The 24,173-nt window shown below is 51.5% G+C and overlaps 2 protein-coding genes across 2 annotated transcripts; one reads left to right on the forward strand and one right to left on the reverse strand.

The window, feature by feature from the left end:
- Positions 1 to 433: 433 nt before the first annotated feature.
- Positions 434 to 9,901, reverse strand: SLC38A5 (solute carrier family 38 member 5). The gene is made up of 16 exons (XM_012738063.2): positions 9,813 to 9,901; positions 8,190 to 8,257; positions 8,035 to 8,110; positions 7,352 to 7,467; positions 7,187 to 7,260; positions 6,419 to 6,511; positions 6,211 to 6,289; positions 4,163 to 4,245; positions 3,819 to 3,877; positions 3,596 to 3,718; positions 3,318 to 3,397; positions 2,557 to 2,657; positions 2,221 to 2,336; positions 1,469 to 1,613; positions 1,271 to 1,374; positions 434 to 843 (listed from the first exon to the last, which is right to left on the reverse strand). Exons 2-16 carry the CDS (start codon positions 8,240 to 8,242, stop codon positions 742 to 744), a joined length of 1,404 nt encoding a protein of 467 aa, XP_012593517.1. The 5' UTR covers positions 8,243 to 8,257; positions 9,813 to 9,901; the 3' UTR covers positions 434 to 741.
- Positions 9,902 to 17,993: 8,092 nt separating this feature from the next.
- Positions 17,994 to 23,619, forward strand: FTSJ1 (FtsJ RNA 2'-O-methyltransferase 1). The gene is made up of 5 exons (XM_012738176.3): positions 17,994 to 20,460; positions 20,731 to 20,800; positions 20,887 to 20,977; positions 21,304 to 21,382; positions 23,152 to 23,619. Exons 1-5 carry the CDS (start codon positions 20,454 to 20,456, stop codon positions 23,226 to 23,228), a joined length of 324 nt encoding a protein of 107 aa, XP_012593630.3. The 5' UTR covers positions 17,994 to 20,453; the 3' UTR covers positions 23,229 to 23,619.
- Positions 23,620 to 24,173: the final 554 nt, after the last annotated feature.

Genomic DNA, 24,173 nt, shown 5'->3' on the forward strand with positions numbered 1-24,173 from the left:
GAGGCACTGAAATTTGAATTTCATATAACTTGCAAGTGTCACAAAATATTATTCTTTTGATTTTTTGTAATCATTTAGAAATATGAAAGCCATTCTTATCTTAGTTCAAGGGCCATATCATAATAAATGGCAGGCTGAATTTGGCCTGTGGGCCATAGTTTCTCAACTCTTGTGCTAGACCATCAACTCTGATGGGCACTGTCATTTTCTTCATTCACTGCTACATCCCCAGTGACTAGAACAATGCTTGGCACTCAGTAAGTTCTCAACAGATGCTTCCTGAGTGAGTGACCACATGATAACAGGCACATTCCTACTTTCAGGTCCTCAGTTTATCCCAGCCTGGACTTTAGCAGGCTTCGCCAAAAAGTCTAAGAAAAAGAGCCGAAGGTGGAGGCCAGAGCTTTAATTCAATATCTTTATTCTTCCCCTTTAGCCCAATAATCCTGACAAATAGCTTTGGCCAGGAGGAAACAGAGAAGACTGGACTGGGCAAGGGCTCCCCCAGGGCCTGGCCACCTCCTCCTTCCATAGGGTTGGGTTTGCAATTAGGGCCATGGTCCAAGCTCAGCATCCCTGGGGAGGAAGAAAGTGGACCACTCTGCAGCCTCTGCCGCCCCCACCTCCAACAGCCATGCTGATGAGACCCCTCCACACCCCAGGCACGAGAGACCAGAGAAAGCAGCCCGACTCCCTCCATACGCACGTGTGCGTGTACACGGGGACCAAGGCAGGGCATGGTCAGTGTCCAGACACACTGCTCTGGCCTGTGGCCCAGTTGGCAAACATAAAGCCTATACTGATCGCCATGAAGAGGACCCCCAGGGCGCCAAAACACAGAGCCTGAGGGCAAGAGGGAGAGAAGATAGGGCTAGTTGAGACTCTCCACCTACGCTCCACCTGAGAATGTTCCTCAAGCCTTCCACCCCCTTCCAGAGAGCCCAATCCATGCTGACCTTCCTCTGTACTCCCTACAGCCAGCCCCTTCCTGTGAATCCTCCCTCATCTTCCCAGGACCCATCCGGGAGTGCTCTCCTCCAGCCTCCTTCTGGAAAGTGCTCCTTCCATCTGCCTGCAGAATGCTCCTCACATGGCAGCCCCTTTTTCTCCCTCTGTCTTCCCAGCCTCTGCTGGTGCTCCGTCTGCTCTACCTCTTCCTGAGACAGTCACCCCTATTCTCCCAGATCATCACCCCTTCTGAATGCTCCTTCTTACCCCAGCCCTCTCCTCAGAATGCTTCTTGTCCCCAGCTCTCCCCTGGAGTGCTCACCTGGATCTTGGGCCAGGAAAAGAGGGGCTCCACCTCAGAGGGTACAATGCGGAGGTAGAAGATGCTGGGGAGGATGAAGATGAGGCTGGGGGCTGACGTGGACCCTGGAGGACAAGAAAGAGGGACAGGAATCAACCTAAGCTTGGGTATAAGGCCCATATTAGGCAGGGTATGGGGACTGGCGTTGGGGATACTGACCGATAACCCCAAAGATATCCCGTATGGTCGGCACACAGATGACGAGAACATTGACCAAAACAAGCAGGATCAGGGCTATGGCCACGTGCCGCAGCCAGCTGAAGGCCTTGCCTGGGAAAAGCAGCTGCTGCAGAGCCCGGCGTATCTGTGGCCAGAGAAGGGTGCGGCAGAAGTCAGGACCCAAGTGCTGCCCCCTTCCATGTGATAATCTGCTCTAGCTCCACCCCCATCCCAGATCCCTGATTTCCCCTACTTCTATGCTCTGCCCTGCCAGAACCTTCCATCTGTGCCTCCACCTGCTCAGGGAGCTTCTTGCCTCTACCCTCTGACAATCCACATCCCCTTCTGTCTGAACATCCATCTGTGCCTCCACCCACTGTCTGAAATCCTCGCCCCCCCATCTCACCATCTCTGCCTCCCCCGTCTGATCATATACGTGCCCTTCCACCCTAAGATCCCTGCCTCTCTCTAACTGACTACCTCTACCTCCCCTATCCAATCATTCCCGCCTGCCCCTCCCCCATCCCTGACCCTCTCTGTCCTGCCATCTGCATCCCCTCCCCTTCTGTCTGACCATCTATTTTTGCCTTCTCTGTCCATTTGCCAACTGTCTTCCCTGTCTGTCCATCCTTGCCTCCTCCATCCATCCATCCACTCCCATCTCCACCTTCCACCTGAACATCCATGCTTACGTCCTCTACACATCCATCCACGTCCCTCCTCCCCATGGGTCCACCCTCGCCCCAACACACAGGGAACAGCACAACTGGCACAGTGAGGGTCACCGCGAGCAGCACGGCCAGGCGCACGCAGAGGATGAGCATGTCCTCTTTGCTGTACATGTGCAGCATTTCTGCCTCCACGCTGCCTAGACCATAGGACAGGGAACACACGATGCAGGATGTGGCAGGAGCACCAGGAACCCACACACATACATGGTGACAAAATCTACATGCATATTGCACACCCCTTCCCTTTAGAAACTGATAGGTCCAAGGTCACAGAGGGAAAGAGCTCAGAGGCTCCTGCCCCAGCCCTCTGCCCAGTCCCCACACCTGTCCCCCAGGCCTGGCCCCAGCCCCACTCACTGTAGAAGGTGAGGTAGCCGAAGGTGGCTGTGAGCCCGTACATGCAGAACATGGCCCCAATGGACACGTTGGCCACGGCCTGCATCCTGCGCTGAGAGGGCCTGAGGTGCAGAGGCCATAGAACTGTCATGCCCAGAACTCTGGATTTGGCCCAGTCCCCTCAAAGCAAGTCCCTACCCTCCAGCGTCCCATTCTCCCAGACTGACGTTCAGCTGGTATACACTGAACCCATCTCCACCTCCCCTGTGTGACTAGCCAAGCCTCCCCTCTCTGTCCATCCATATCTCACCCCATGAGACCACTGGGATACCCCAGGTAGCCTACAAGGGGCAATACACAGAGCCTCAGAAACCAAGGGACCCCCCCCACCATGGCAAACCCCATCTCCGCCTCTCCCCTCCGTTTTACCACCACTGCCTCTCCCTTCCATCTGATCATCCACACATCCCCCAACATAACACCCCTACCTCCCCATCCCTGTCCATGCATACCACCCTCCATGTGATCATCTGATCTCAGCCTCCCAACTCTGCCCATTCACATTTGTGCTGGATGTTAAAACAGGGGAATACTTGAGCCCCAATCAGTAAATAGTCACCGCCCTGAGTCCCCTGAGGCATCCTGGCCACCCCAAACCCCTCCCTTGGCACAACCCAGCCACTATCAAGCTACAGTTCCAGGACCGCTGCAGGGATCGTCAGGCATATGACTACCGCCCCACTGCTGGCCCATCTCACGTGCCCACCTGCCCGCCCACTCACCGGCAGAGCTCCGTGTAGATGGGCAGCACCTCAGGGTGGCAGACAAAGGCGAAAGCCATGATGGGCACTGTGTAGGACATCTGGGGAAATGACCCAAGTACACAGGATTGGAGTCCACAGGGGTCCCTCCCTTCCCCCTGGCCCTACCATCGCCCTCGGTATCAGACACGTGGGAGCCCCCAATGCCCAATACCTGGCTTCCCTCTGAGAAGGATACTCTGGGTGATGGGATCAGAGGGTCTGAGTGTGGCGCAGGCTCTATATGCTTGCATACCCACCTGTGAGTCAACTGTGAACATCTTGGCCTCACAGCTGCTGTTGAGCCCCAGGGGGCCTTCACTCTCCATTGCTGTCTCATTGCGGCCTACAGCACAGCCAAGTTGGAACTTCTTATAGATGACCTAGGGGTAGGGGGAGCAGGGAAGAGAGGTCATGGTGGCGGCTGTGTTCCAAAGTCCCAAACTCCCTCCCTACCTTTTCATGTTCTTCTCTCTGACTCACTGAAATGAGGAAAAACAGCATGCAGGTCAGAGAGAGACCACTGGTATACCCCAGGTAGCCTACAAAGGGCAATATGCAAAGCCTCAGAAATCAAGGGACATCCCGCATGCCAAACCGCAAACCCCTAGTCTGGCCTTCAAGGTCCCCTCACCCCAATTACCTTTGCAAAAGGTTTTACTTCCACCCAGACCAGCCGCCCCTCCATATAAACTCTTACTAATCTGCTAAAACCCACATCAAACAAGCTCTCTCCTGGTGTCCCGCAGCCCTTGAAAATGGGAAGTTTCTCAATGGCTCCCCCTCTCAAACCCACTATCCAATGACCAACCCAGTAAGCCTCTTACCCAGGTGTTTCATAAGGGCCAGGGGCAGGATGATTAACAAACTGACAAGGATGATAAGGAAGTTTCCCTTCAAGAACCAGTTCCTAGGGAGACAAGGAAACACAGTGCCTCGCTGCCAGCCATAGGAGGCCATCAGGTAGACACTCACAGAAGACAGCCAGACAGACATATCCGCCCGCAGTCAGGAAAGATAAGCTGACACCTCAGCTGTGATAAGTCATTCAGGTGGTTAAAGTGACAAATGGCACAACAAGATTGCAAAAAACAGACGGATTATGAAGACAGTCAGACACCGTTGGTGAGACACAGCTGACAACACATGCACAGTTGGACAAAACTTGCTGTCAGATTCAGAAGTGGACATACAATCAGATGGTCAAACACGCCAAATCAGTCAGGCTCAATGGGCAAATCAGTCCAACACAAGGTGCCAGAACACAAAGATAGAGTGACTCGCGGTCCTGGTATGTCTGATAGGTAGAACAACAGTCTGATGAACTGATATACAAGCCCTGACACAGAGTCCGTCAAAAAGTCAGAAACACACTACATGCTTGTTTGAACAGCTCAAGGTTTGCTGGATGCCTGAAAGTATGCCCGTGGGATGATGTGGCCACACAACCAAAGAAAGACTGAAATAGAAACAGAATCAGCCAGCTGGCCAGTGTTGGAACTAAGCTCCGAGAAAAAGTAAGACCTGTACAGATATTGGAGGGAGGGGCCCAGGCAAGATCGGTTAACTCAGAATCAGCTGAGCAATGCTCATGTGGTCCAAATAACTTGACTGAATGTCTACTATGTTCTAGGCATTCACACGTTCTCTATCTCATACACAAAGTTACCCGGAAATAAACCAACAAAGTGCCATTGGCCATATATACAAGGACAGCTAATTATAATAATTAGACATACCTAGTCACACTATAAGCTGACTGGATGTTTTCAGAATCAAACCAAATACCTAACAGGATATATACACAGGCAATAAAAAGCAAGCACTCAGTTCAAACTATCAGACACACAGACCAACTAACCCACAGTCAGACTCACAAAACCAGACACGTGCACACACACCATGCAAAGTCCATGGGACCAGAGTTAAAGTCAGCCACTGGTCATGTAGAGCTGTGCGTTAAACATACTAAGGCAGCTAGACACATTCAGCTCGAGCAGAAGCATCACCGCACACTGCACACACATGTACACTGCTGGGGCCCTGTCACAGACAGACAGACAGACTGAGCACATGCTGGGTCTGGATTCAAACACGCAGTTAGCTGGAGGCACAGTCAGAACAACAGTCAAACATACATGGTTGCAAACAGGGGCCACATACACACACACACACACACACACACAGCCAGAGAGAATTTGCCAGAACAGAAGTCACCAAATCAAACCCAGAGATGGAGTTGACTGGATACATACAGTCAGAGCAAGTCACACAGACAGAACTGATACCACAGTATCACACACACACATACACACAACATTGGAATCAGCAGTCACACACTTACAGCTAGACAGATTCAGCCAGATGAACCCAAAATCAAACTCAAAGAAACAGCTGGACAGGGAAAGTCAGAGTAACCAAGCGTCAGACACATATAGTCAGAATCACAATATACAGGACATAGCTGGAGTCAAGCATACAGCCAGCCAGAAAGAATTGGCCAGCACAACAGTCACTGAATCAAACCCACAGACAGAGTCAAAGTCTACTGGCTATGTACAGTCATACACACAGGGTTAGCGTCAGAAGACACTGGTCATACAGAGTTAGGCACCAGCCAGAAGCAGCCAGAATAACAGTCACAAAATCAGCACATGGTCTACTGGACTTCTATAGTCAGAGGAACAGTCACACATACTGTTGGCATCACAATACACAGGAGGAATCACAGTTGGACCCAAATGGCCTGCCCAACAGTCACAAAATATAACACCTGGGAGTTAGCTGGACACAGACAGTGGAAGATAACAGCTGGACTGACCTCACAGGCAGAGTCAAGCGACTGCAGGCCAGCCGAAGGGTATTGCTCACTCACCCCTCAGAGGCCCTGTCCAGGAAGGCATGAATAACCAGGGGGAGCTCAGATTTGATGATGAACAGGTAACTGGACATGGCTGGTGCGGGTAGGGGGAGGTATAAGCAGAAGGATTCCCTTCATGCCCCCACCTCGTCTTCCCCAGCCCAGCCCACCTCATCCCACCCTCTTCCCCCCCAAGCTGAACCCCACCTCACAGACTCCTCACCCCCAACATTGTGCAGACAGATGACCACAACCACTGCTACCTTCCCCACAGGCCCGAATGCTTTCTGTCCCAGCTGCTCATAGGCCCGGATGCCTAGTGAGGGGAGGGTATAGGCAGGAACAGGTTGTAGGTCCAGGAGGCCAGGCCAGAGGTGCAGGCCAGAGGTTTGGGGAGCTGGGGAGTCGGGGCTTGGGGGAACTGGGTTTGAATGATGGAGGCTGGAGGTTCGGGCTAAGCAGTTAGGGCTGAGTTTGGGGGTAGAGTCTGGAAGGTGGGATCTGAGGCCAGGGAGAAGACTGGGGACTAGAGGTAGGGAGTGGGGGGCTTAGAGCCAGAATATGGACTGAGACCACAGTGGGAGTGAAGCCCAGGAGCTGGGAAGCCAGAGGCTGATGAGTGGGGGCCTCAGGGTTATGGGGCTGGCTTCCAGGTTAAGGGGGCAATCTGACACTGAGGGTGGGGTCAGAGGTAGAGTGCACTGGTCTGAGCAATGGAGTCTGATGGCCGGACTGAGGGGTAGGAGTTGGGAATTGGGAGATGGGGATTTGGGAGCCCAGATAAAGTCTGAGGGTCAGGGTTCTGGAGTTGAGTGAGGGGTCTGGGGTGCTGGGCCTGAGATCTAGGGTCAGGGTAGTACGTCCAGAGTCTGGGTATTGGGTTGAGGTCTGGGGTCAGGGGGTTGGGTTCGGGGTCTGGGGTCCAAGGTCTTGGGTGAGCTCCAGATGTGGATCAAGAGTCTAGGGCTGGGATCCAGGCTGTGGGTCTCACCTATGACACCAGCACATGTCAGCAGGAGGTGGATGGAGTACGAAGACAGAAGTGCGATGCACAGCAGCAGGGCTCTGTGGTGTATGGCACAGCTTAGACTTCGTCCCGGGCCTCCCGCCTGCCCCCCCCCACACCCCTGGCCTCCCATGCCACCCATGGACTCACAGGAAGAAGAGGACCCCTGTGTGGGCCATGGCATAAGCCAGCCCCAGGATGCCACTGCCCATGATGGCGTTGCTGAGGTTGAACACTGACATTCCGAACGATATCTTCCCCTCGAACTGCAGGCAAGGGGTAAAGCCCAGGCATGCATGGGGAGGGAGGACCAGGTAAGGAGAGGAGTGCCGGAGCCAGGGAAAGAAGTGAGTGGAGTGGGGGAGACGCCTAGGAGGGGGCCATCGGAGGAAGGAAGAGGCTAGAAGAGAAAAAGAGTTGAAGATGGGAGGAAGCTGGGAAAGAAGACCTGGGAAAAAGAAAACTAGGAGAAACTTTGGAGGGAGCAGCTAAAAGTGGAGAGGACCTGGGGAAGGTGGAGCAGCTACCAGAGGCAAAACAGCTGGGGAAGGGAGTAGCTGGGGCTGGGGATCAGCTGAGGATGGGGAGCACCGGAGGCGAGGGGAAAAGAGGTAGGGGAACAAAGCAGGCAGGGAAGGGAGCAGCTGGGGAGGGCATACCTAGGGAAGGGGACTATCTGGAAGGGAAAGCAACTGAGGAGTAACTAGCTGGAGTGGGGAGCTAGCTAGGTATGGGGAAAGCTGGGAAGGAGGAGTAGCTGGGAAGAGAGAGCAGTAGGGGAGGAGATTAGCTGGGGCAGGTGCTTCTAGGACAGAGCCTATGGGGTCACTCACATCCATGAACTGGACCGGCTTCCTCCCAGGAGCAGGACCACGGCTGGGCAGGAAGCCCTCACGTTCCTGCCTGTAGCTGGATAGGGCAGGGACATGGGGACTGATGAGAGGGTAACCCTGACCCCGGACCCCACCTCCTTGGGCCCCCAACTCACCCCACAGCATTCACAGGAAGGACTCCGTTCATCTTTGGATCCTGCAGTTCCATCCTGTAGGCAGAGAACTGTGGAGGGGAGAGTCAGAGGTGGGGAGTGCTACAAAGTGAGGAGAGCTTCCCGAAGGAGGAGGGGGTCACACAGGGACAGGGAAAAAGATGAAGGAGGAGAACAGGAACAGAGAGGGATAAGAGACAAGGATATAAGTGGAGAGAGGCCAACAGATAAAGAGAGGGGAGAGAGAAAAGACTCAGAGGAGAGAGGCTGCCAAGCTACTCAGAAAGACACAGAGAAAAGATGGTACTGACAGATAAACAGAGGAAGAGAAAGACAGGATGATACAGAAAGACACCAACGGCAGATGAAATGGCCATTTGGAGCTGGGATAGCCTCTCAAATTCCGGACTCACTCACTCTATCTCTCTTGCCGGCTGTCACTTTCATTCCCCCGTCGCCTGCACCCCCGCTTTCCCTCCACCCTCACTGCGTGGCTCACTCCTGGCAAGGACACGTGTGGATCCCGGCTTCTCCACCTCTTCTAATGCCCCTCACCCACCCCACCCCACCCCTGTCCTGCCCTGGGGGGGCACCCCCTAGCCCAGGATCAGAGTTGATGCAACCTGTTGAATGGGCTGGGGGTGGGGGCAGGCTTGGAGAACCCAGCTCCAGGCGCTGCAAACTGCTCTCCACCACAGCTCTGAATATCCTCACTAGAGGCCAAAGACCAGGCATCCTCAAACTATGGCCAGCGGGCCACATGCGGGTGTTTTTGCCTGTTTGTTTTTTTACTTCAAAATAAGATATGTGCAGTGTGCATAGGAATTTGTTCATAGTTTTTTTTAACTATAGTCCGGCCCTCCAACGGTCTGAGGGATAGTGAACTGGCCCCCTGTTTAAAAAGTTTGAGGACCCCTGCCAAAGACAATCCCCAAACCAAGCCCCTTCCCAGGGAGAGAAGCGATCCAGAGACTCCCATTTAATCCCCCTCCTAGGGCCTGAGAGGTATTTTCCAGGACCCCTATCAAGTCTTAAACACTCATCTTCTGGCAGAAGTAGCTTTGGAGACACTTCCAGACTTGAGAAACTTCCTGGGCTTAGGGTGCCTCAGGGACCTGGCCCAACTCCTAATTTCCCCTCCTCAGGATGATGAGTCTCTGAGACAGACCTTCAGCAAAGCCCCCCTCCCAGGGCCTAATGTGTTTCCTGAAGTGGAGGTGTCTCTGCAATCCTAATCCAAGCTCAGAGCCCCTATCTTGTGGATGGAGTGTTTCTGAAGAAAGCCCCAGCGGTAGCTCACTCCCTGGGAATGAGGCATCTCAGAAACCCCCTTTCAGAGTCCCCATTAGAGCTAAAACCAGATCCAGGAAACCCCCTCCCAAGTCCTGAATCTCCTTTCTGGAGCAGGCAGAGGTCTCAAGGAGCCCCATCCCCAGCCATGAGCACCCTCTGGAGACTACCACCCACTCCTAAATTTGCTTCCTGGGATCAAGGTACCAAAAGAACATCCCCCTACCCCATTCAATTCCCCACTGGCTCTAAAAATGGGTTACCTGAGTCACCCCCCGGGACCCCAACTCATATCTTGGGGCCCCCAGAGACACCAACTGCACATCCCCTGCTCACCTCCTTGCTCCTCTCAGCTCCAGAAGCCGTAGCAACTCAGACCAGGGCGCAGGGACCCCCGCAGCCAGCGTGGCTCCCGCTCTAGCAGTGCCCTGCCTCCGCCCCGCCCTACAGCCAATCCGCTCCGCCCGCGCCTGCTCCGCAGCCAATCGCGCGCCCCATCGCGACCGCTTATATTCCCACCCCCCACACCCAGAAGAAATGTGCATTTTAATTTCTTTTCTCTCCTTTTGGCCCTAGGCGGGGGAAGGGGTGGGAGAGGGGTGCCCCCATCAGGACCCGCCTGCGGGGAGACTGAGGTCTGTGGGTGTCTTGGTGGTGCGGGAGATGGACTGAAAGACTGAGGCACTAGATCCATACGTAGAGAGAGGGACAGGCAGACAGAGGGAATGGAATCAGAGATCAGACAGATAGCAGGAAGAGACAGATGGTGGGAAGAGGTGCACAGAGAAGGAGAAAGAGGAAGAGAAACAAAGTCACAAATAGAGACAGGCAGACAGGAAAAACAACCCCACAGGGACAGACAGACCACAGAGGAAACAGAAAGACAGGAGACGGGGGTCAAGGGGAGCATGGTAGACAGGCAGAAGGGCGGTCACCTGGAGAGACATACGGACAGACTCAGAAACAGGCAGGTGGGTAGGGATAGGCGCATGCAAGCACCTGGAGGAAGGCAACAGGCAGTCAGGCCCAGCAATAGACAGGAGACACAGGCTGGCAGATAGACAGGGGCACCCAGCTAGACATCCCCAAACAGAGGTTGGGACCAAACGCACCCACCCAGAGAGGCAAAGGAACAGAGGGAATGGTTGAGGCAGAGAGACACACAGAGGGACAGAAGAAACAGGCAGGGAGGCAGACAGGGTGGATGGAAAGGCCTAAGGACAGCAGCGGTACTGGTGCAGGGCTAGACACAGCCAGGGCATTATAGGTCTTACAGGCAGAGCACAGACAGACAGCCTAGTCAGGAGAGGACTCAAAATCTTGGAGGCCTCCAGAGGGAGGCAGGGAGGGCATTTGTGGTTGGGTGAGGAGTGTGGACACACACAGTCTGCACACTGGGCACGCCCCGGAGTCTTGGACCCCAGCACAGGCATGGGGTGCAGCCTGTCCAAGCTGTAACTCTGGAGCCCCAATGTCTGTTTATTTGTCTTATATGAGGGTCTGTCTGTTCACTCCCAGGCAGGCATGTGACAAAAATGTCTGTCCTAGGCAAGACATGTGTCCCTTATGGGGAATCAGGCAGGGTGGACTTGAGGTCTTGGCATAGCTCAACTGGGCTGCTTGATGCCCAAGACGACAAGAAGCCTCTGTCCAGGCCCCTCGCCTGCCTGCCTACCCCCTATAGGGAGTACAGAATTGCCGGAAAGGCCAGAAGCTGGCTGAGACTTCAAAGCCAGCCTAGATGCCCCCACTACACCCAAAGTTGGAGGAGGGCAAGGGATGGGGTGTTTACTTCCCTACAGCAGGAGAGAGACTCCTGCACATTCTGGGGATCACAGCTACACAGCAGCCCCATCACTGCCCCATCCATGGGCTCAGAGATGGGGGCAGACTCACCATAACCCACAGAGGTGCAAACGAGCACAGCCCAGTGGGCACACACACTCACAGCCACACACAGAGAATATAGGTTGACGGACATGACACGCATAGACTCACCAGTGCACACAGACAACTCAGGCTCGTGGGACAGTCACAGGCACTCACAGCCACACAGGGATGCTAGTCTTACAGGTATCATCAACCTGTAGACTCAGAGCCCCATACAGAGAGCACAGACTGGCACGAACATAGGTTTATATAGACTATGAGCCTATAGGCTTCACAGACATTACAGACTCCTGGACATCGTCACCCACAGCCATGCCAAGGACAACCAACAGGCAAGTCACACGCACAGACTTGCAGCCACACACAGCCAACAACATAGTGCACAGGCTCTATATCTTCCCCCAACCCCCGGCCCCACCACCACCACACATGATTCCACATTCAGATGGCCCCAGAGGCAAACTTCCAGATTCAAGGCCTAAAATGATACTTCTGTGCATGTGAACTAGTGTGTGCACTTGTAACCACATGGAACCACATGCAGCTCTGATCACAGACAGAGCAGGGCACTCACAGGCAGACGTGATTGTCCAAACAGAGAAGCTACAGCCATACACACACACACACACACACACACGCACACACGCACACACGCACAACTGCATTCAAGCAGATGGCTGCATAGAGCTGTGTACACACACAGCTATTCACAAGTCACGTCTGGAAAGAAACAGGGAAAATATATACAGGTGCGCAAACAGAAAGTGCAGGGATATAGAGAGTACACTTGCTATCATTGCAAAGAGGAAATCCAGAAAATACACCTAACACTGCCTGAAGAAGCAACAGGGGAACCAGAGAGTACACATACAGTGGCAACAAAAGAAACACTCCTAGGGCACACATGCCTGAAGTTGCCCACCACGGAGAGACACACCGAGAAGAAAGACCCATACACATAGGCAATACACACACAGGAGGGACAAATCCTCAAATACACTCATCACCCACAAGCGTTACAAAGGAGACAAACACCCAAGCAGCACACACACAACCCCATATAAATGAATTGTACAGGCAGATGGTACACACGGTCACCAAAAAGGAAACACAGGGGCAGGCACGATGGTTCACCCCTGTAATCCTAGCACTTTCGGAGGCCAGGGCAGGCTAGGATCACTTGAGGCCAGGAGTTCAAGACCAGCCTGAGCAAGAGCGAGACCCTGTCTCTACCAAAAATAGAAAAACTAGCCGGCTTTCGAAGGCCGAGGCAGGAGGATCGCTCGAACTTAGGAGTTCACCTGAGTAAGAGCGAGACCCTGTCTCTACTAAAAATAGAAAGAAATTAATTGGCCAACTAAAAATATATAGAAAAATTAGCCGGGCATGGTGGCATATGCCTGTAGTCCCAGCTATTCGGGAGACTGAGGCAGAAGGATCACTTGAGCCCAGGAGTTTGAGGTTGCTGTGAGCTAGGCTGACGCCATGGCACTCTAGCCCAGGCAACAGAGTGAGACTCTGTCTCAAAAAACAAAACAAAACAAAACAAAAAAAACCTAGCCGGGTGTGGTGGCATGTGTCTGCGGTCCCAGCTACTCAGGAGGCTGAGGCAGGAGGATCACTTGAGCCCAGGAGTTTGGGGTTGCAGTTAACTATGATGATGCTACTACACTCTATCCCGGGTGACAGAACCACCTTGCCTCAAAAAAAAAGGAAACATATGAGTTGAACAGGCAGCCATAGACAGAAGACACATTCAGGCAAGTTACTTAGGAAGACACACGTGCAGCTCACATAGAGGTGGTTATGGCTGAGAACCTATACAAGCAAATGAGATACACTCAGGCTATTCACACACACACACACACACACACACACACACACACACACACACACCTGCCCAGTACTCCCCTCAAGGTCTATCTACTCTGACTCTTTCTCCTCTGATACCCCTCCCCCACCCACAAACATAACACGTGTGTGCTGTGGGCTGGCCAGGGAAAGGGACACCTGTCAGCAGAGGCCTTGGCCCAGGTAGTTAAAGGGGAGGTGGGAGATGAGGCGAGGCAAGTATCTATATTTCAAGAAAAGTCTGAAGTGTCCTGTCCAAAGAACTAGTGCACCTTGGACAAAAAAAATAGATGCCCCCCCACCCATTTACCACCTCCCCACCGCAGCCTCCTGGTCTGGTCATTCCCCTCCTAGAGGCTTCCCCAGCTCTCCGACATTGCCCAGCACAGGGCTACCAGGCACACAGCAGGCACTCAATGAATGTCACTTATCAGGTGTCATAATATTATCATTATCATTTTTATGTCTGCCAAGGGACGTCTTTTAGGGGAGGGATGAACCTCCACCCAGCTCTACACCCCATAGCTCTGCTAAGTTTCAGGGCACTGCAAATAGCAAGTGTTCACCATATGCTGGTAGCAGGAAAAACAAGGGGAAAGCAGGGGCTGGCTGCACAAGGGCAACCTGCTTTAGATGGAGCAGCTGTCCGTAAGCACAACTGACCAAGGCCGGGGATAAGAATGCTTTGTTAGTTCATAAAAGTAGGGCCCCTTCTCAGGGACATTTAAGGATTTTGTTGGTTCAGTAAAGCAGACCCTTGCGTGACATTTGGGATTCTTATCTAGTCTATTCAAAGTAATTTGGAGTTCTTGTCAGTTCTTCTCAAGGGGACTCCTGATTTTCATTAAAACAGGTCACTGCTTGGTAGCCTTCAGGAAAGGGAGCAGTTAACAGCAAAGCTTTCTCAGCTTTGCCACTTATTAGCTGTGTGGCCAGGAACAAGTGCCTCACTGGCCACTAACCCTCACTGTGTCTCAGTTTCTTCAAGGGCATGATAATGCCTAGCTCACAGTGCTATTGGGAAGATTGAAAGAATTAACACAGGCAAGGCACTGAAAACAATGCTTGACACATAGTAATTGCTCGATATGTATGTGTGAATGGAATTAATGGATTATTTTCAGTTTGCACATTTAGGATTCTAATCTGTCCTTTCATGTAGACTCCTCGCAGAGTAACTCTCTTTCTAGCTGCTTCAGTCCCTCAAAGCAGCCCCTGGGCAGCAAAGCTCTAGTCCCATGTCCCTGGCCCACCTCCTTCATTCCCCCACACTGTTGCGATGCCCCTCCAGGAAAGAGCTGGCCTGGCAGCTTCCCCATTCTTGACCTCTTCAGGAGGCTGAGGGGAGGACACCTTTATACTCAGTGGGGTGCAGGGTGAGAGCTGCAGGCCAACACCCTACTTCGGGAAGAGCCTGGGGAGTTCAGAGCCTGGCTTCTGTCCCCTAAGACCCTGGTTCTGCTGGAGGAAACAAGTTTCTTTGCTGAAAATTAAACATCCTCTTTGTGAGCAGCAAGAAAACAGGACGTGGGAAGTGTCCCAGGGTGAACACAGGCCCCCAATGCCTGGCACCCTCTCCTCTCTTGTGGAACAGCAGCCTGGTGGCTTGAACCCTTCCTTTCTCACACTTGCTCAGCTCTGCAGGGGGGCCACAGTCCCACAGACCCCACAAAGCCCTGGAGCTCTGCCCACACTGATGCTGACACTGACAAAGCTCTCAGGGACTCCTTCAGGAGGCTCTGTGTCTCTGTCTATGCCTCGGCCCTTGGCCCAGGGCTCCACAAAAGTTCAGGGTGCACCACAGAGGAAAGAATGAAGGAACAAAGCAACAAAAGGGTAAAGGCAACAAACACTTATTAAACATCAGCTATATGCCATGCTGGCCCTGTTCTAGGCCCTGGGAGGCAGCAGTGAACATGACAGAACAAGAACCCCCACCCAGTGAAGCTCCCGTGCTAAGAAATGACCAATCAGTCAATTCTTTGAATGTCCACCAAGATGGTTCCCACTTCAGGGTCCCCTCTGCCTAGAATGCTCTTCCTCCAAATACTTCTATGGTGTGCTTCAGGTCTCAGCTCAAATGTCACCTCCTCAGAGAAGGCTTTCCTGACTCTGTTATTCGCCAGCCCTTTCTTCATAGTTTTTATCACCACCTGACATGTCACATATTTATATATTTAATAGTATATACTTAACACAATTACTTAGTAAGTAAATGTATAGAGATAATAGAGTATTTCCATTAGCATATACATTATATGTCATATGTATAAGATGATACATAGATTTTTATACATACACTATACAAAAAAGGCTGGGCGCGGTGGCTCACGCTTGTAATCCTAGCACTCTGGGAGGCTGAGGCAGGAGGATCACTTGAGCTCAGGAGTTCAAGACCAGCCTGAGCAAGAGCGAGACCCTGTCTCTACTGAAAATAGAAATTAGCTGGACAAGTAAAAATATATAGAAAAAAAATTAGCCGGGCATGGTGGCCCATGCCTGTGGTCCCAGCTACTCGGGAGGCTGAGGCAGAAGGATTGCTTGAGCCCAGGAGTTTGAGTTTGTTATGAGCTAGGTTGACGCCACAGCACTCTAGCCCAGGCAACAAAGTGAGACTCTGTCTCAAAATGAATAAATAAATAAACAGGGGGAGGAGGGGATGGGTATATACATACATAATGAGTGTGATACGCACCAACTGGGGAATGGACACGCTTGAAGCTTTGACTCAAGGGGGGAGGAAGAGCAAGGGAAATATACATAACCTCAACATTTGTACCCCCATAATATGCTGGAAAAAAAATAAAAAGGAAAAAAAAAGAAATAAAATAGCAAAAAAAAATAATAAAAATAAAAAATTTAAAAAAATAAATAAACTTAAAAACTTACAAAATGCATAAAATATATATCATTATATTAATATATAATGGCACATTTCTATTTATTACATGTGTTTACTATGTAATTTATGTACTAGTAAATATACATCACTATTTCTATAAATTGTTAAATGGCATATATGTTTATATAGTTTTGGTTTTTTCTTAGAGACAGCGTCTTGCTCTGTCGCCCAGGCTGGAGTACAGCGGCACAATCACAGCTCACTGCAACCTCTAATGCCAGGGTTCAGGCAATCCTCCCACCTCAGCCATAGGAGTAGCTGGATGCCACCACAGCTAGCTAATTTTCTTTTTATTTTTTGTAGAAACAGGGTCTCACAATGTTGCCCAGGCTGGTCTTGAACTCATGGTCTCAAGCCATCCTCCCATCTTGACCTCCCAAAATGTTGGGATTACACTGAGTCACTGCAGTCTGCCCCGTTTATATACTTAATATAATAATATATATCCTCCCTTGTCTCAATTTCCTCAGCTGTAAACTGGGGATAATTACAGTAACCACCTCATAAGCATTTTTTTTAAGAGATGGATCTCTCCATGTTGCCCAGGCTGGGTTTGAACTCTTGGGCTCAAGCAATCCTTCTGCCTCAGCCTCTGGAGTAGCTGAGACTACGGGCGTGCATCAGCGTGCCCAGCTAATACTCATATGGATGTTGTCAGGATTATGAATGAACAAAGGAAAAGATGTGCTGGAGCCAACTTGTACAGGTTTGAAGGAGCTGCTTGTTCAACTTTCAGAAATTTTGCAGACTGGTGGTTAAACAGCTGTTGTTAAAAATAAAATGATAAAACTTACAATTAAATAAATTATACATTAAAGGTAATAAATACTCAAAATTCATCACCTCCTAATTATTTTACTGCATTTCACTATTTTCTATGTTCTTGAGGTCATTTACTCCCATTTTATCCGTATTGTTGAAAGAGTATATAATGGTGTACACTGCATCTCTGTTGAATTCCCTGTTCAGTGTCTACATATAACTTGATCTGAAAAGATGACAATATGTAAATCGTGGAAATTGCCAGCTACTCCGGAGGCTGAGGCGGGAGGATCATTTGAGCCCGGAAGCCGGATGCTGCACTGAGCTATGATCCTGCAGTGCACTCCAGTGCACTCCCCTGTAAGGGAGGAGGAGAGGGGAGGTGAAGGGAGAGGGGACGGGAGAGGAGAGGGAAGAGGAGGGGGGAAGAGTGGGGAGGAAGAAAGAGAGGGGAGGTGGGAGGGGAAGAGAAAGGGGAGCAGAAATGTTAGAAACCAAGACTCCTCTCCCCTACAAAAGTCAGTTGTTAAGCATTTACCAGCACATCACTGAGAGCACTTAGTGCCTCGCACACGGTAAATGCTACGAAAAATGTTTCCATTACTATATTTATGTTTGTCCACTGGGGTCGCGGTGTATATAGTCTTTTACGTGTGTGGGTCAGAATTAAAAATCTTTGAAGAAAAAACAGAATTACAGAAGGCCAGATAGTGTGCTAACCTACACCTATCTAATCCTCCGAAGAATGCTGTGAAGTCAGCACTATTGATTGTCCCCATTTTCCGGATGGGGAAACTGAGATTCTGAGACGATAAAACTCCTGCAGTGCCATCCATGAGCAGAAGCAGGATTCGGCGTTGCAGCAGAGCGGCATCCGCACGCTCGCGCACTTGATCGAAGCACTAGCCTTACTCTCACGTTTACGCCAGCAGCGGTAATTTCGCTTCACGGCACAAGTAAAATGAATAGGTGCCTTCGTGCTTTTTGCATCTTGGGAAATGTAGTCCACAGGCTCAACGACCATCGTGGTCCCAGAAGGGAGGGGCAGGGGAGTAAATCGGTCATGGCCTTGAAACAAAAGAACAAAGAAGCCCTTCTGTGGGCCACGACGTTTCAGCCACGCTGCGCGTGAGTTTCGTCGCTTTGGTAGTGCCCGTTGCATGTTGGGAACGGCAGGTCTCATGACCCGGATACGTCGACACAAAATGACGGGACACACGTTGTACGTTCACATCAGGTCTGGGCCTCGCCCGAGTCTGGCTTTCCAGGATGGCAAGCTTACCTTGCAGCAGTAACCCTTAGGCATGCATGACGGGCGTTCGGGTTAACCACGAACACAAACTGGAAGCCCTACGACTTCTCATGTGTTTGCGCTCCCACCAAGGCTTGGGCTGCTAGCGGACCACCCTCCTTCCTCCCGCTTCTCCCTATTCTGAAAGCTGAGGTAGGCCCTGGAGCGCGGAGGACTTGGATACAGGCTGAGACAGTGAGGCACGCCTGCACTGTCCTGCCGGAGGGGGAAGGAGTGAGGTCCACCCTCGGCTGCAGCTTCATAGTCCAGGCAGCTGGCATCAGGTGGGCTCTAGACCCAAGATTTTTTAGCAGAAGGGGACCAGTATGCGGGGTTGAGCAGGCATGGGGTCCGCTGTCCGGATATCCGCGGAGCCTCCTTAAGAGGGATCTGGTGATCCCGATGGAGCCATGGTTTTAAGGTACTGATGAGGAGGGACGGGGGTGTGGTCAGAGGGCTGTTAATGAGAAGTTGGGTGGACCATGCTAGAGTAACGGAGGTCAAGTGGAGTGTTACTGGCTAATCAGTGGGGACTAATAAGAGTGTTTTAGTCAATGTGGGGCTGTTGGGATATATTCATTGATTAGCTGAGGGGGTAGTAAAGTGGACATCTAGAATCTAATGGGAGGTGGATGGAGGTGTGATGCCCGAGGGATTGATGGAATTATAACACTCAATGGGTTAATGGAGAACAATGGGGCATGGTAATTGAAAGGATAGTGGCAAGGCTATCAAGGGAATAATAAAGAAGGATGGAGGTCGATCAAGGGACTAGTGGAGGCCGGGCGCGGTGGCTCACGCCTGTAATCCTAGCTCTCTGGGAGGCCGAGGCGGGCGGATTGCTCGAGGTCGGGAGTTCAAAACCAGCCTGAGCAAGAGCGAGACCCCGTCTCTACTATAAATAGAAAGAAACTAATTGGCCAACTAATATATATAGAAAAAATTAGCCGGGCATGGTGGCGCATGCCTGTAGTCCCAGCTACTTGGGAGGCTGAGACAGAAGGATCGCTTGAGCCCAGGAGTCTGAGGTTGCTGTGAGCTAGGCTGACGCCACGGCACTCACTCTAGCCTAGGCAACAAAGTGAGACTCTGTCTCAAAAAAAAAAAAAAAAAAAAAAAAGGGACTAGTGGAGGTAGTGGTGAAAGAAGAGATAATGAGAAACTGATGGGTATTGTAGTCAGAGGGTTAATGTGGGCTATGGTGGCATGACCATCTGGGAATTAATGGGGACAGTGAGCAAAGAGAGGGTACTAGTAAGCTGTTGTGGGTGTGATCATCCAGTGATCTATCAGTGAGGGCACAGTTGGGCAGTGAGGGGAGAATGGGGAATTGACGTGTGATCATCAGGGAGTAACAGGAGTATGTGTTAATGAAGGGGTTACAGGGTAGTGGAATGGTCTGTGAGGGGTCAGTTGGAGGGCTGAGTTAATGAGGGCTGATAAATCAGTGATTGAGTGTTTATGGGGAGCTAAAAGGACATGATCCTCTGGGCATTAACAGGGGCTGATAAGTACATATTAATAATAAAGGAATTACTGGGTACCTGATCATTTGAGGGATTAATTGGGAATGGGGGGGACAGAGAGATCAAGGGGATGGGAAGTGCAGTGAGGTAGCATTAGGATAATGGAGATGAAAAGAGATTAGTTGGGGACTAATAGGGCTATATGAATCTAGGGGCAATGGTGACAACTGGGGAGATGTCACTGACATGTAAATAGGGATGAGGTGGGCAGGAAAGGGTTGATAGTGGGAGTTACAGGGTTTAATGTGTAGAGTGTGCTTGACAGTGATGGGAAGTACACAGGGTCACTGATTGGTCATCTGTGGGATAAGTGTTGGGTTTGTGGGGTCTTTAGTGGAAGCTATGAGGTAAGTGATGGAGGAAGCGGGATCTGTGTGATGAGCAACGGAGCCTGAGAGCTCAGTGATAGGGTCCTCTGGGCCCTATAAAGTCAGTCGGGTCAGTGCCAGGACTTCAGTTGGCTCATCTGCTGAGCAAACCATCACATGGGTCAGATGAGCCCAGTTTGGTTTGTGTGGTTCTCTCCACCCTGCAGAGGTAGGTGGTAGGTAGCCCATTTAGCTGGTTACTGATACTGGGTGGCGTCAGCTGACTGTCAGCAGGTCCTTGGGCAAACTGTGTGTGAGATGGGATGGACATCAAAGGACAAGCAGGATGTCTACTACCGCCTGGCCAAGGAGAATGGCTGGCGTGCCCACAGCACCTTCAAGCTAGTACAACTTGATGAAGAATTCCAGCTCTTCCAAGGTCCCTAAATGGCAGGTGAGTCACTGGGAAGTTGGTGGGGGGTGGGCACAGGAGGCAGACAAGTGGACTGGGTCTGCAGAGCTTCCTGTGGTAGGTGGGCTGACTCAAATGGGCACCTGGGGCAGGGAGACAGGCAGGAAGATGGGCAGAACACCCAAGGGAAGTTGGGCACCTGGCAGTGGAGAGATGTGGGTGCTCCCCAGAGGAGAGGGGTGAACTTTGCAGGGTCCCCAGGTTAGAGAAGGTAGTGCAGCTGACCAGTATACTTTTGCTGTGTATGCCCAGGTGTGACACGGGCAGTTGACTTGTGTGCAGCCCCGGGCAGCTGGAGCCAGGTGCTGAGCCAGAAGATTGGGTAAGTGTGGGGATCCCCAATGGGAGGTCCAGGAGGGTGGGGGCCCAGGAGTGAAATTGGGCTGACATGGACCATGTTCTCCACAGGGGCCAGGGGTCTGGCCACGTGGTGACTATGGACCTGCAGGCTATGGCTCCACTACCAGTTGTGTTACAGATCCAGGGAGATAGCACCCAGGTGAGAGCATGGCTGAGGGAATTGGGGTGTATCCTGGGTGAAGGCCCCCACTGGGGGCTATAGAAAGTAGAAGAGAGACAGAGTGATAGCCACAGAGACTGGGAAAGACAGAGAACAATAGCAGAGAAACAGAGCCAACAGGTCATCATCACAGAGAGGCAGCAAAAAATGATGGCACTGGGTCCCTAGAGTTGGAGCCAGGTCTTAGATGGGCAGTGTCTGAGAATTTGGCTGACCCAGGGGCTGTGGGCCAAGGCCATGGGCAGGTGGGGTTCAAGGACAGCAGTGGGAGGCTCTGGGGCCACTCATCCTCCCTCTCTCCATAGCTCTCCACTGCCAAGGAGATCATCCAGCACTTTGAGGGCTGCCCTGTGGACCTAGTAGTGTGCGACGGGGCTCCTGATGGTAAATAGCCGCAGGGGGGTGGGAGGCCAGGCGCAGGCCCCTATGTGTGTCCTTCTCTGTATCTCCCACCTCGGTTGACTTCTTCTGCCTCTTCAGTTACTCCCTTCCCCTTCTTCCATACCCAGCCTTCCCCACATCTGGCAACTTCTACCTACCTCTGTCTTCCTCCCCTGCATATCCCACCCTTTGAGTTTTGTGTCTGTTGTTCACTCTTCCCTCCTCTCATCCCTCTGCAAACGTCCATTTCCACGGTAGTGTTTATTCATCATTTCAGCCAGCCATTCAACACACATTTACTGAGCACCTGTTGTGTTGGGAAAACATTTGTGAATAAAATTCCGCCAATGTCTGACCTCATGGAGTTGATGTTCTGGTGGGAGGAAATGGAAAAGAAAATAGACAATTGTGCCAGTGGCATGTTAAAAGGCGCTAGGTACCAGAGGGAAATCAGTGAGCAGGGCCAGAACAGGGGTACCTGTTGGGATTTTAAATACAGTGGATGAGGAAGGCCTCACTGATTTGACAGCCAAGACCTGCGGGAGGTGAGGAAGTAAGTCATGGGTATGTCTGGAGGAAGACTGATCCAGGTGAAGTTCCAGCCCATGTGAAGGAGGGTGCTTGGTATGTGTGAGGAACAGTGAGGAGATCAGGGTTGGAGCAGAGTGAGGGAGAGAGTGGTAGGAGGTGAGGTTGGAGAGGTAACAGGGGACAGGTCCTAAAGGCCTTCATGGGCCATGGTGAGGACATTAGCTTTTTCGCTGAGATGAGAGTTCGGAGAAAACCATGTGAACACAGGGGGACTGTGTCTGGCTCGGGCTGTAACAGGACCCCTCGAATTGCTGTGAGCCGTCTGAGGGATGCAAGGGTGGAAGCAGGGGCCCAGGGAACGAGGAGGCCGCTGCAGCGGTCCAGACAAGTGATGACAGTGGAGACAATAGCGGAGAGAAGAGAGTCAGGTCAGGACATCTTTTTTTTTTTTTTTTTTTTTTTTTTGAGACAGAGTCTCACTTTGTTGTCCAGGCTAGAGTGAGTGCCGTGGCGTCAGCCTAGCTCACAGCAACCTCAAACTCCTGGGCTCAAGCGATCCTCCTGCCTCAGCCTCCCGAGTAGCTGGGACTACAGGCATGTGCCACCATGCCCGGCTAATTTTTTATATATATATCAGTTGGCCAATTAATTTCTTTCTATTTATAGTAGAGACGGGGTCTCGCTCTTGCTCAGGCTGGTTTTGAACTCCTGACCTTGAGCAATCCGCCCGCCTCGGCCTCCCAAGAGCTAGGATTACAGGCGTGAGCCACAGCGCCCGGCCTCAGGACATCTTTTGACAGTAGATTTGCTAGTGGCTTGAATGTGGGTATGAGGAGAGGACATGGGGCATTGTTGTCAAAGGTAACTAAGGTTTTGGACCTGAACAACTAGAAGCATCAGATGAGATGGGGAAGTCCATGGGAGGAGCAGCGTGGGGAAGGAAGGTCAGGAGTTTGGTTTGGACATGTTGAAGATAGAGAGTGTGAACCTGGATTTCAGAGGAGCAGTCTGGGCTGGAGGTGGGAATGATAATGATGCTTGTGCATGTGGTGGTTTGGGAATTAAAATGAGTTCCTAAGGATTAGGAACTCAGAATGGTATCTAGATGGCAGAGAATGATATGCATCCAGAAACTTTACAGTAACAGAGCCTGGGAAATGTTTGTAAGCTTCTCATCTCTCTGGTACAAGAAGATGCATAGAATCAGACGGGACCCCATAACGCTGTTCCTCTCACCGCAGTAACTGGCCTCCATGATGTCGATGAGTATATGCAGGCCCAGCTTCTCCTAGCCGTGAGTAACCCTGGCCTCCCCTGACCTACCTGGGCCCCCTCCTGGCTGTCTCCACCTCAGCCTTAGCCATCTGTCCTGCCCCCAGGCTCTGTGGAGACACATTCGAGGGAGGCAACATGGATTAGAATGTCAGAACAGGGAGTTTTAGAAGGGGTGATTATGGAGGACCTCCCTGAGGAGGTGATCGGAACCAAATGACAGATTTCTGGTGGAGGCATGAGAGACTAGCTGGTGGATCTGTGGAGAGGACTTAGCACTTTGCTGTAGACTGTCCCCAGGCATTTCAGCCTTGTCCTCAGTCTTATCTTGCCCTTTTTCTAAGACTCAGATTGCAACCAGCTATCGGGGGTCCTCAAACTTTTTAAACAGGGGGCCAGTTCACTGTCCCTAAGACCATTGGAGAGCCGGACTACAGTTTAAAAATACTATGAACAGGCCGGGCGTGGTGGCTCACGCCTGTAATCCTAGCACTTTGGGAGGCCAAGGCGGGCGGATTGCTCAAGGTCAGGAGTTTGAAACCAGCCTGAGCGAGACCCCGTCTCTACCAAAAATAGAAATAAATTAATTGACCAACCAAAAATATATATACAAAAAAAAAAATTAGCCGGGCATGGTGGCGCATGCCTGTAGTCCCAGCTACTCGGGAGGCTGAGGCAGTAGGATCGCTGAGCCCCGGAGATTGAGGTTGCTGTGAGCTAGGCTGACGCCACGGCACTCACCCTAGCCTGGACAACAAAGTGAGACTCTGTCTCAAAAAAAAAAAAAATACTATGAACAAATTCCTCTGCACACTGCACATATCTTATTTTGAAGTAAAAAAACAAATGGGCAAAAACACCCGCATGTGGCCCACAGGCCATAGTTTGAGGACACCTGAGCTAGATGGTTCTACCCGCGTCATTGTGCCTTTTGTGACCTGTGGGGACCTGAGTGCCTATGATTTGGACCAAAGTTACCTACTGGATGTGA

Source organism: Microcebus murinus, chromosome X (assembly GCF_040939455.1).
Source record: "Microcebus murinus isolate Inina chromosome X, M.murinus_Inina_mat1.0, whole genome shotgun sequence".
NCBI classification, from domain to species: domain Eukaryota; kingdom Metazoa; phylum Chordata; class Mammalia; order Primates; family Cheirogaleidae; genus Microcebus; species Microcebus murinus.

Excerpts from the sequence above, each read along its gene's own strand:
- SLC38A5 (XM_012738063.2), bottom strand. The coding sequence starts at position 8,242 with ATGGAACTGCAGGATCCAAAGATGAACGGAGTCCTTCCTGTGAATGCT. Across the intron at positions 3,719-3,818 it reads TGCTGTTTTTCCTCATTTCA|GTCATCTATAAGAAGTTCCA; the intron begins GTGAGTCAGAGA and ends CCCTACCCCTAG. Across the intron at positions 2,658-3,317 it reads ATCTACACGGAGCTCTGCCG|GCCCTCTCAGCGCAGGATGC; the intron begins GTGAGTGGGCGG and ends TCTGCACCTCAG.
- FTSJ1 (XM_012738176.3), top strand. Across the intron at positions 20,801-20,886 it reads GTGCTGAGCCAGAAGATTGG|GGGCCAGGGGTCTGGCCACG; the intron begins GTAAGTGTGGGG and ends TGTTCTCCACAG. Across the intron at positions 20,978-21,303 it reads TCCAGGGAGATAGCACCCAG|CTCTCCACTGCCAAGGAGAT; the intron begins GTGAGAGCATGG and ends CTCTCTCCATAG.